Source organism: Neolamprologus brichardi, chromosome 1 (genome assembly GCF_056152115.1).
Source record: "Neolamprologus brichardi isolate AB-2024 chromosome 1, ASM5615211v1, whole genome shotgun sequence".
NCBI lineage: Eukaryota > Metazoa > Chordata > Actinopteri > Cichliformes > Cichlidae > Neolamprologus > Neolamprologus brichardi.
The window spans coordinates 44,685,080-44,697,260 of NC_142104.1; the positions used below are offsets into that span (position 1 = coordinate 44,685,080).

General features: G+C 40.4%; 2 protein-coding genes across 2 annotated transcripts; one reads left to right on the forward strand and one right to left on the reverse strand.

The window, feature by feature from the left end:
* Positions 1-1,528: 1,528 nt before the first annotated feature.
* LOC118455238 (low choriolytic enzyme-like) lies at positions 1,529-8,400 on the forward strand. The gene is made up of 9 exons (XM_087843086.1): positions 1,529-1,603; positions 1,886-1,889; positions 2,100-2,177; positions 3,415-3,570; positions 4,969-5,089; positions 5,445-5,623; positions 6,161-6,242; positions 6,561-6,685; positions 8,246-8,400. Coding segments are annotated over exons 1-9 (807 nt in total). The 5' UTR covers positions 1,529-1,543; the 3' UTR covers positions 8,248-8,400.
* fadd (Fas (tnfrsf6)-associated via death domain) lies at positions 6,043-11,716 on the reverse strand. The gene is made up of 2 exons (XM_006804169.3): positions 11,171-11,716; positions 6,043-9,055 (listed from the first exon to the last, which is right to left on the reverse strand). The coding sequence occupies exons 1-2, from the start codon at positions 11,466-11,468 to the stop codon at positions 8,793-8,795; spliced, it is 561 nt and encodes a 186-aa protein (XP_006804232.1). The 5' UTR covers positions 11,469-11,716; the 3' UTR covers positions 6,043-8,792.
* Positions 11,717-12,181: the final 465 nt, after the last annotated feature.

Below are 12,181 nucleotides of genomic sequence, written 5' to 3' on the forward strand. Positions count from 1 at the left end.
GTGGGAAGGAAAAACTCCAATTAAAGAGGAAGAAACCTTCAATCAGGCTCAGGGAGGACGGGCCATGTGTGGATGGTTGGGGATGAGGGGAAGAAAACAGGACAAACTGTGGATAAGAGCCAGGGATTAATAATAACTAATAATTAAATACAGAGAAGTATATTAACACATAATGAGTGAGGAAGGTGTGAGAGAAGAAAAAACACTCATCATGGGAATCATCAGTCCAGACCTATTGCAGCATAACTAAGGGAGGATTCAGGGTCACCTGATCAAACACTGACTACATGCTTTAGCAAAAAAAGGAAAGATTTAAGATTAATGTTGATAAGAAGAGATAGTGTCTGTCTCCTGAATCCAACCTGGAAGCTGCTTCCACAGAAGAGGGCCTGAATGATGAAGGCTCTGCCTCCCATTCTACTTTTAAATAGTCCAGGAACCGCAAGTAAGATCAGATTTGGTCTGATTATTCAAAAAACTTGTGAGAAACATTTTAAATTCAAATCTGTGTTTAACAGGAAGCCGATGAAGAGAAGCTAATATGGGAGAAATCTGCTCTCTGTACCACAGAAAGATAAATAAATACAAAGTTGAATTATGAGTGATTTCCTACATGCATACAAGCTGAGAACATAGTATTTCTTTGCAGCATTTTCGTCATACACGGTCAAAAGCACTGGAAGTATTTTGTGCCGGTGCAGGTTTGTTGGCATACTTGCTAAACCATGTTTTTCACCTGTAAGTTCAACATTATAACGACCAGTTAAGCCTCTCACGGTGTCCACCTTTCTGCTTGTTTTTTACATTCATTTTCCTGACTCGACAACATTCAGCCGTTTTATACAAACAGTCACAGCACAGAATACAAACTGACAGCTTTTGGCACTATAATTAAAAAACTCTGCAGACATCAGAAGTTGAGAAAATGCTATAAGGATTTATTAAAGCTTGTCAGGTTCAATGAATATTGTTAATTGAGGTCCTTAATATTAACATTAATAAATACAATATAATAAATACAGACTGTGGGTTCTTAGACTTTTGGAGAAAATGTGTCTTTAGGAATATTAGCATGCTCCACAAAGTTTTCTCAAAATGTTCTTTGTTCTAGTCAGTACAGTAACTTACATTATGAAATAAATGAAAAACACTACAGACATATATGTGTGTGTGTGATGTATATGTGTATCTGAATACTTCATGCTCTTATGACATTCGTGTGACTAAACCTGTGACAGGTGCAAAGTTTCACACCAGTTGACTCACAGTTTTCCATCTGCAGTGATAACACTTTCTCGTGTGTTGGCACCTTTTGACACATCCTGTTATCTTTGGCGAGCCAGGGAACTGTATAAAACCTGACAGAAAGACGCTCGCTCATCAGCGTTTCAGGTAAGAACCCTGACTTCTGTCATCACCACAAACTCCATCGTTCACATGCAGATTTTCTGATTTCCTTCAAATTTTGCATTTTAAGTACTTTAATGTGCATTAGCTTGATAACATACAATAATGTGCTCTATATCACAAATCTTTTGCAGCCATGTTGGTTTTCTGTTGGTCTGTTGTCTCTCTGCTGCTGCTGTCCTCTTCCTGGGCTCAGGTAGAAACTTCCAGACTCAACCATGCATGTTAAATTAAATTGTGTGTCGGCCAAATTCCCCCTGAAGCAAAAAAGTATTACATTTGAAATAAAAAATGCTATTAAAGAAACAATTGGTACAAAGTGTTGTATCAGTTTTATAATGAGAGTTTTGTTAGTCGTGTTTATTTCATTATGAAATCTATATTTCAGTTGTTTTAATGTCGCTTTGCTTTTCAGTTACAGGTACAAACTAATGTCTCTTTTGTCTGTTCTTTGTAACGTTGCTGTGGCTGAGTGCAGGAAGGTAAGAAACAAATAATTGCTTTTTATGATATAATTCAAAAGTGACCAGTAAGGGAAGATTTATTACAGTTTTTAAAATTCTACTTTTTGTGCTATTTGGATATCGATTAAAAGAAAATTAAGCAACAGTCAGTCGTTTGAAGTAAAAGCTGTAACTGAGGCAGTGTGTTCAAAATGATCATGTCTACTGTGGATATATTATGTTGTGCAGAGATTCCCAGCACTGACGAGGACATACCCAGAGAGCTCTCTGTCGGTCAGCTGCTGGAGAGAGCTAATAGAAACTACAGTAAGTTGGTTTCCTGTTTTAGAACTTATTGCACATATTTGTTGCAGCAGCATTGGTGGTACAGATGTTAGCAACATGGATTTAATGTAATTTGAGTCTTTTGGCTTTTCCTGTTTAAAGGAAAAAGCTTTTTTAGCAGCTTCAGGTCTACATTTGCATTTGAATCTGGTCTTTGTCATTTGTCATGAGCGGTGGTTTCTGCTAATATGAACTTTCATTGGTTGCTATGACTGACAAATATCCTGTCTCAGAGTGATGCTGAAAAACTAGTTCATGCATTTATTACTTCCAGGCTGGACTACTGCAATTCATTATTATCAGGATGTCCAAAAAACTCACTGAAAAGCCTTCAGTTAATCCAAAATGCTGCAGCAAGAGTACTGACAGGGACTAGAAAGAGAGAGCAGATTTCTCCTGTTTTGGCTTCCCTTCATTGGCTTCCTGTTAAATCCAGAATTGAATTCAAAATCCTGCTCCTCACATACAAGGTCTTAAATAATCAGGCCCCATCTTATCTTAATGACCTTGTAGTACCATATCACCCTATTAGAGCACTTCGCTCTCGCTCTGCAGGCCTACTTGTTGTTCCTAGAGTATTTAAAAGTAGAATGGGAGGGAGAGCCTTCAGTTTTCAGGCCCCTCTTCTGTGGAACCAGCTTCCAGTTTGGATTCAGGAGACAGACACTATCTCTACTTTTAAGATTAGGCTTCAAACTTTCCTTTTTGCTAAAGCATATAGTTAGGGCTGGACCAGGTGACCCTGAATCCTCCCTTAGTTATGCTGCAATAGATGTAGGCTGCCGGGGGATTCCCATGATGCATTGAGTTTTTCCTTTCCAGTCACCTTTCTCACTCACTATGTATTAACAGACCTCTCTGTGTTGAATCATATCTGTTATTAATCTCTGTCTCTCTTCCACAGCATGTCTTTATCCTGTCTTCCTTCTCTCACCCCAACCAATCACAGCAGATGGTCCCGCCCCTCCCTGAGCCTGGTTCTGCCGGAGGTTTCTTCCTGTTAAAAGGGAGTTTTTCCTTCCCACTGTCGCCAAAGTGCTGCTCATAGGGGGTCATATGATTGTTGGGCTTTTCTCTGTATCTATGAAGCGCCTTGAGGCGACTTTTGTTGTGATTTGGCGCTATATAAATAAAATTGAATTGAATTGAATTGACACCTATAATAAACCACTGCTATTGTGCATGTTGAAGACACGGAGTGACTCTGTTTTTCTTACAGCACCTGACATCGATGAGCCGACATTAATCGGAGGTGACATTGCTATCAAGCCTGGAGCTGACAGAAACGCTGACCCCTGCACCTCCAGAGGCTGCATGTGGGGAAAGTGGACTGATGGGAAAGTCTATGTCCCATACTACATCGCCAATCACTACTGTGAGTATTTATTTCTTAATCATGGAAGAGGCCAATGCCAGGTTATCTTCAGTGTTTATGCCTGGTGGACAACAATTCATCTTTACACTGACTTGTTATTATAACATTTCTATTTGTATTCAATCTAATGACTTTCAGACTCTGCCCTTTGATACCAACTAACCTTCGTTTTAAGAATTAATGCATGAATGTACCATAAGCACTTTCCTGAATCAATAACCTCACATATACACCAGTTAAAAGGTTGGACACCGTCTCATACTGAAGACATCAAATATATGAAGCAAGATATACGAAATTATGTAGCAAAGAAAAAGTTGATAAATAACTCTAAATATTTATTATATTTTAGATTGCTGAAAGTAGCCACCCTTTGCTTTGACAGTGCTGCAAACCCTTGGCCTTATCTCGATGAGCTTCATGATGTAGTCACCTGAAATGGTTTTCCCTTCACAGGTGAGCCTGTCAGGGTTCATTTGTGGAAGTTCTTGCCTTCTTAATGCGGTTGGGACCATCAGATGTGTTGTGCTAAACTGCTAGAATTCATATTATGGCGAGAACCAATCAGCTAAGTAAAGAGAAACCACAGTCCATCATTACTTTAAGAACTAAGGTCAGTCAGTCTGGAAAATTCCTAAAAGATTGAATGTGTCCCCAAGTGCAGTTGCAAAAATCATCAAATGGTACGATGAAACTGGCTCACATGAGGACCACCCCAGGAAAGGAAGACCAAGAGTCATCAGCCTCAGAAATCACAAGTCAACAGCAGCTCTAGTTAGAGTTAATCAACTGTTCAGAGGAGACTGCACGAATCAGGCCATTATGGTCAAATAGCTGCTAAGAAACCACGACTAAGGAAAAGCAACAAGCAGAGATTTGTTTGGGTCAACAGATGGTCTCTACATGCATGGTTCCCACCGTGAAGCATGGATGAGGTGGTGTGATGGTGTGGGGGCACACTGAACCAGCATGGCTACCACAGCATCCTGCACCAACATGCCATCACATCTGGTTTGCATTTAGTTGGACCATCATGTGTTTTTCACCAGGACAATGACCCCAAACACACCTCCAGGCTGTGTGAGGGCTGTTTGACCAAGAAGGAGAGTGATGGAGTGCTGCGTCAGATGGCCGGGCTTCACCTGAGCTAAACCCAATGGAGATGTTTTGGGATGAGGACCACAAAGTGAAGGCAAAAGGGTCAACAAGTGCTCAGCATCTCTGGGAACTCTTTCAAGACTGTTGGAGAATCATTTTATGTGACGACCTCTCTCATGGAGAGAATGCCAGGAGTGTGCAAAGCAGTAACCAAAGCAAAGGGCGGCTGTTTTGAAGAATCTACATGTTTTTAGTTATTTCACATTTTGTTGTTTACTACATAATTCCATGTTTTACCAGCTTCCCGTGAGATTGCCATCATCACTCGTGGACTAGAGTCCTTCTCTTCAATTTCCTGCATTCGTTTCAGACCCTACCAGGACGGCGATCGCGAGTGGCTGAGCATTGAGTCCAGAAATGGGTAAAGCTCCGAGTCTGACCATTTTTTTTATTCTTACCACCTTCGGTGAGCCACATGCAGTTAGTAGGATTAAAAATTTAGTTTTCTATTTTAATTTTAAAGTATCACAACTCCTCCTTTCATTAGTTTATAATGAAATAAACCCGTTCTTTAATCAAGTGATTACAAATGTTTTAGGGACCACTAACATTTTAAGTAGCCAACGAGTGACTACTGGCCAGATTCAATATAATTCATCATATGTTCAAATACATCATTGTTGTCCTATGAGGTGTGTGAAGCAACACTTACAGATATACATGTACAAAAGGCTTTTGTGATTTCTAAATATTGCTGGACTTTTCTGTTTTAACAGCTGCTACTCCTACGTGGGTCGCCAGGGCGGGGGTCAAACTGTGTCTCTAAGCCGTCAGGGCTGTCTTTACCACAGCACTGTCCAGCATGAACTACTCCACGCCCTAGGCTTCAATCACGAGCAGACCCGCTCTGACAGGGACAACCACATCAGGGTGTACTGGGAAAACATCCTTGATGGTCAGTCACCATTTTCTGTGCTAATTTGGATTTTGTGTTAAAGTAGTTCAAAGCACGAAGCAGCTCTAGAGAAAGAAAACGTCGAATTAATGTTGAGATGAAGGTTTTATTGCACTGAGCTAAAGTTCAGTAAATAACATTTTAAAAAACCCTAAAGATGATAGCATAATCTGTCCACAAAGATTAATACAACTTTAGAATAAAGCTGTTTATGAATGTGTGTGTAGATGGGCTAATGAGGCTCATAGTAAACGGCACTTTGAGCCTTTTAGTTATCTCCAGAGGGGGTGCAGCCCTTTCAACCATGTTTTTATTACTTTAAATCTTTAGTTATTTTTTATTGTTAGTGGAGTTCATTTTTTATTGATTTGTTTACTTTTTAAGACATAATTTTAGTTTTTAGCTTAAAATTATTCATGACAACAACCCTAAATGGGATGAGGTTCAACGGATGCTTTATTAAAATGATTATACATAATATTATTAGTTAGATATTTGAGTTCCCACACGTCATGCACACATATCTCATTCTCACAGACATGATCTACAATTTCTATAAGATTGATACTCTAAACCAGGGAACTCCTTATGACTACAACTCTGTCATGCAATATGAGAGGTAAGAATAAATTCATACTTTTATTTACATATGTTACTTTAATGCTTTTTTTTTACACATAAGTCCAAGTAAACTATGTATCAAGTTAGGAATTTGGGTGTTCCTGTTATTTTCACATGAAGAAACCATCAACTGTCCCTACAGCAGACTGCTAGCAGAGCAGAGCCTGTGCACAAGCATAACTTGTCTGTGCATACCGTCCCATACAAGAGTGTTGAGTAAAACCAGTGCAAATCTGCTTTCAAAGATTAGAACATGATGTACTGAGGAGCTAAATCACCAGAAAAATGAAATTAATCAAAATGAACTTGTTTTCAGGTATGCCTTCTCCAAGAACAACCAACCCACTATGGTGCCCATTCCTAACAGCAATGTAATGTTGGGTGGGGCCACTCAGATGAGCAAAAATGACATCGATAGGTTGAACAGACTCTACAAGTGCTGTAAGTATACTGCACCAGGGACAACATGCAAAACACACACAGTGATACTGTATTGCAATCAAAGTCAGCTTTAAAATGACAAACTGTGTCTGAAAAGACAAAGTCTGGAGGTCTTTAAAGCTCCTTTCTTGCATGGAAATCCTTTCTTACACTTTCAGCTCTAGCGTTTAGGCGCGATCGTGGCTCAAGGGTTGGGCGTTCGTCTTGTAATCGGAAGGTTGCCGGTTCGAGCCCCGGCTCCGATGGCTGTGGCTACAATGTAGCTGCCATCACCAGTGTGTGGATGTATGGGTGGATGACTGGATGTGTAAAGCGCTTTGGGGTCCTTAGGACCAAGTAAAGCGCTTTACAAATACAGACCATTTACCATTTTGAACCTGGGTCTTCATATCCCAACAATATCCCAACAATATCCCAACATTAAAGTGAAATTAAAAAAGCTCTAGCAGACCAAGTCAGGTAGATATCATGTAAAATGAAAATAAGTCTCATGCATGGATTTTTTTGAACTGCCCTGCAGCAGGTTTGTCCCGAATTTCCTCAAAAGAGGAAAATACAGATTTCTGCAACTGACCCAAACTAGCATCAGTTCATGTTCATATGCTAGCCCCATCTGTAGCTACACAGAGAGCAGATCAGGGTGAGCCAGCCAATCAAAGGTTCGTTGTTTTTAAGCATGAAATTGTTTCTATCCCACACAATATGAGTCACACCATTTAGTTATTATTATTAATTATCCTGGCATTGTTAAACTAGTCACAAAGAAATATCCTGTCTGACCAGATATTTGCGTTCGATGGCGTTACCTTGGCCTCCAGTAACACAGTGAGATCATATTCGACCAGGACATGACCTTCAATGTGTAGATTAAACAGATATGTAGGACTGCTTTCCATTTGTGCAATATCTCTAAAATAAAAAAAACATCCGCAGAGTGAAGCTGAAAAACTAGTTCCTGCATGTATTACTTCTAGACTGGACGACTGTAAGTCATTATTATCAGGAAGTCCTAAAAACTCCCTGAGAAGCTGAAAAGTTGGACGCTTCTGCTTAATTTTGTGCAATATCTCTAAATTCACAAACATTCCTTTGCAGTTTGCATAATCAGGGCCCATCCTATCGTAAAGACTTCATAGTACTGTAATCGAAACAGAGTGAGAGAAGACTGCGGGCTTGGTTCCTCGGATATTTAAAAGTAGAATGGGAGGCAGACCTCTCCTCTGTGGAAACAGCTCCCAGTTTGGATTCAGGAGACACCCTCTGGTTTTTTTAGATTAGGCTTAAAACTTTCTTTTTTGCGTATAGTTAGGGCGTTGTTTCTTCTTTCTCATTTCACTCTCTATTTAATTATTATTCGTTCCTTCTAAACGCTGGCTCTCATGCCTTTTATTTTGTGTGCTTCTGCTTTTCTCTTCCCCCTCACTCCCAACAGGTAAGTCCCTGAGCCTTCGTCCTGCTAAAGTCAATATTTCCTTCCCACTGTCTCACAGTTATCATCTGTCAGCCCCATGTTGGTTCTTACAGAAAGGTTCCCTTAATGAGATTCATTTTTGTCTGCAGAAACTGCACCCCGGGCAGATGACCTGCCACCTTGATGACATCAAAGCCTACGAGGGAAAAGAGTTGGATTCGGGGTATATTTTGGGTTAGACAAGCAAAAGCATTAAAATACAATGCTGTCTGTTGACAAAGAATAAAAAGAACAACAACACAAATCTCATTTTACTTTCCAAAATAAGCTTCTTTTCCTAATTATTTACCTTTTCGTCTAAATTCTGTATCAAGAGCAAAATCTTGGATGAATAGTGACATAAAAAATATCTTTCATAATTTTGGAACACTTGATGAGATGATCCTGTACCTCAGTAGAGTTGAACACTTTTATATATGAGCCATATTAACAAATATCACCAGCAATGTTGTCACCTTGAAAGACTGAGAGCAACATTGTTTCACAAAGCAGGAGACCCAAACAGCAACACTCTGCTAATAACAACGATAACAGGACATAGAGATCAATCAATCATTCAAATTACTTTCATGACCTTTAACCTTTTTGTTTGCCATTTTCTTGAGCAACAATTTTCAATGTAAGTATTCCAGGTTGCTAGAGTCTGTCCTCGACTTTATCAGCAGTCATATTCAACTGGCAAGCTCTCAAAGCATCTATTAGCATGTTAGTTTGGGCTTCAGCTCCTCGACTCTTCCTCCACTCCTTCAGCAGCTCCACTGCCGTCTCCTCTAGATCTGTGGGATGCCTTTTAGAGATGGACTCCAGCTTGCTTTCACTCAAACCTAATTTGCGGCCAAGTTTTCGCCAACTCTTTCCAAGATTTTCGGCAATTACCTCTGTGGCAATTTTCAGTTTTGCTGAAAAGGAGAAAAACATATTAACAGGTTAAATGTAGAACATGTTTCTGATATGGGTAAAGATTCAACTTTAAGATACTTTCTGGAAACCAGGGCAGCCATCTAAACACCCTCCAGGAAACAATGAAATGTGGCCCCAAACAGGGACGACTAGAAACAAGCCTGTAGCATGAAAGCCTCTCTGTGTAAAGACCTACTTATAATTGCACTTATCTAGTCGATGACTGTTGCAGACGTCTGCAGACAATACAATACACTCTTGATGTATTTATGGTTATACATACAACAGTGCAAGTCTGGTTTGTTGTATGTAGAGATAAAACCCTCTAAGAGAAAGCATGTGGCGACAGTGGGAAGGAAAAACTCCCTGCAGCAGGTCTTTAACCGTCTCCAGGCAGACGTTGCAGACTTGCAGCAGTTAAACACTAATACCCTGATTACCCCACAGACATATTTTATGAGGTTTTGTACTCAGAAGTACGACTGCAGGACTTGGTTGTGCATTAGCAACAAAAACCTTAATTTGGGCCTGAGAGGGTTAAACTCTGGCTCTCTCCCATGAGCATCTTTTAACCTGTGTGTCTGTGCACTCACCCCCAACTGTTCATGGCCCCGCCCCTCCCTGAGCCTGGTTCTGCTGGAGATTTTTCCTGTTAAAAGGGAGTTTTTCTTTCCCACTGACACGCTTTCTCTTAGAGGGTTGTGAGGTAGGGTCTTCTTTCTCTCTACAACTGAGCTGTCACATGGTGAAACCTGGGGTAGTAGTGTCATAAACTTCTTTAGCACAACTGCATCCTTACCAACTTCATAAAAATGAAGAGGGCATGTGGCAGACAGGTAATCAAATGTGATTAATTGATTATCAGCAGATGTGACAAACGCTGTAAAACCCAAACTTTTTTGATCGTTTATGTGTCCTAGCCCAAAATCACAGACACCATAACTCTACAGGTCTGAACAATGTTACATTCCAAGTCAGTGTTGTTAGAAAAACAGTGAAACACTGTGATTGTTTGCAAGAGGAGCTGAAAGAAGAAAGCCTCTAAAAGGATGATCTTGCAAACACCGAGTCAATCATGAACTCAGTCAAAGTCCAGACCTCGACCTAACCAACACTGTGGTGTGACGTTAACACAGCTAAGAGTAAATTAATGCCTCCATAACCTTTGTTAAGAAGAGTGGGGAAGACACTGAAAGTCAAACAGAAAACCGTTAGTTCAAGTTATTGCTGCTGAAAATGGTTCCACGAGTCCCTGAATCGTGAGGCGCACTTAGTCTGCAGAGTCTTGTGATAAACATTGTCCTGGTGCATCCACGGCCTTTTTTACTAAGAAGAACACAAGATTTTGTCTTAATTAAAAAATAAATATTAATTACACCATAAACGAAGTTAAATACGTTAAAAAGCTAAAGTTACTGTACATTACAAACATTTCTTGATTTTGAGGTCAGCTGGAAACGATTGTGGCATTTGGGTGATTTTATATTGAGTGACACAAAAACAGCGTCTCAGCTACTGAATATATTTTTGGTCGAAAGATTTCAGGATTGAGAACTTTTCATTTTCTCTTTTTTCTCTTTGCAATCGGTGTGCAGGAGAAAGTGACTGAGCCAAACCAAATGTGATTGCTAAACAAAACAGCTCATCCACACTGATGGTTTTTCATTCGTCATGTCAAATGTCAAGCTTTCATACTGCACTGTGACAGCATCTCTTCAGCAGTTTAGCCTCCAGTGACCAGACGACTTCACAGATGTGCTCAGCTGTATTCAGGCGTGTTAAGTATGGGTGGAAGCTCAGAGTGTATAAATGTCTAACTCAGTCACAGGAATCAGTGCATCCTTTGGCCCTCTTTGTATAAAACTCAAATGAAAGTATTTAACAAATGAAGCTTGTGAGACGACATGTATTTGAATAATGTTTGGCACTAAATGAGAAAGGCCGTGTTTGTTAATACAATCAAACACGCCGGTATTTAAAGTGACAGTCGCTCATTTTCTGTATAAACCAGCGTCCACACTTTGTAGCACGATGCAGATGTATTATTATTACTGTTATTATCGCTGCTTTTGTCTCCCCACAAACGTGACTGTGCTCACACGTCCATGTCGTACCTTTCTCCTCCTCACTCAGGCCGTCGTCGGGTTCAGGCTGAACACTGAAGTTGTCTAACTTGTCCGAGAGATCTTGTCGCTTAATTTCTTTGAGAAGCTTTGAAAGAAAGGCCGTGTCATCCTCCGACAGTTTGCCTCTTTCCCTGAAAAGCTGGAAGAGTTCCCGACCGCTGCCGATCTTTTCCAGATTTCTTTTCCCGATCTCTTGTTGAACCAGGAACTTCATGTCGTTCAGCTGATCAGCAGACATGGCGTTAGAGATCTCCAACAAGACGCTGTTAAACTGTAAAGCGCTCATGTTGACAGGACGAGCACAAACACAGCAGCCTCCGAGCGGCTGACTTTTACTTTCATTTCGGTGACTTACGTCTATCCGGCGCGTCTGTCGTTCAACTTCCGCTTACCAATAACCAATGGAAACACGGCACACGTACAACACCGAGGAGTGTGTTTGCGGGGATGGGAAGTTTGCAGTGAGCATGCCCGTCTGCTGAGCAGCGTTACGGGTACGCTCGATCCGAGGGTCCGCTGTATTGATCCCCCGGCTCAGACCGCCAAAGACCTATAGTTGTGATAGAATCACGTGTTGTTACAATTATTATTTAATATTGCTATGGTAACGTTTATGGTAACGTCGTGCCTATGCTGTGGCAGACAGCGCTCCAAGATTGACCCCATAAGGCATCTCAGCTACTTCACCCGTATGTAAAGTAAACGCACACAGTGTAAACAGATTTTTAAGTTGGAAAATAAAATAATATACTAGTAGTTAGTCATTATTCACGGGTTTAACTCAAGAAACTGGAACAAACTCTGTGTTTTGTAAAAGGCTGCTATAGTAACAAAGTACCTACAGACACAATTCAGTTGTCTGTTATACACACACACACACACACGCACACGTATGTATATACGTGTGTGTGTGTGTGTGTGTGTGTGTGTGTGTGTGTGTGTGTATTAGAAAAAGCAGATGAAATCACCTTTCCTCAGCATACACAGCTCATTTTATCA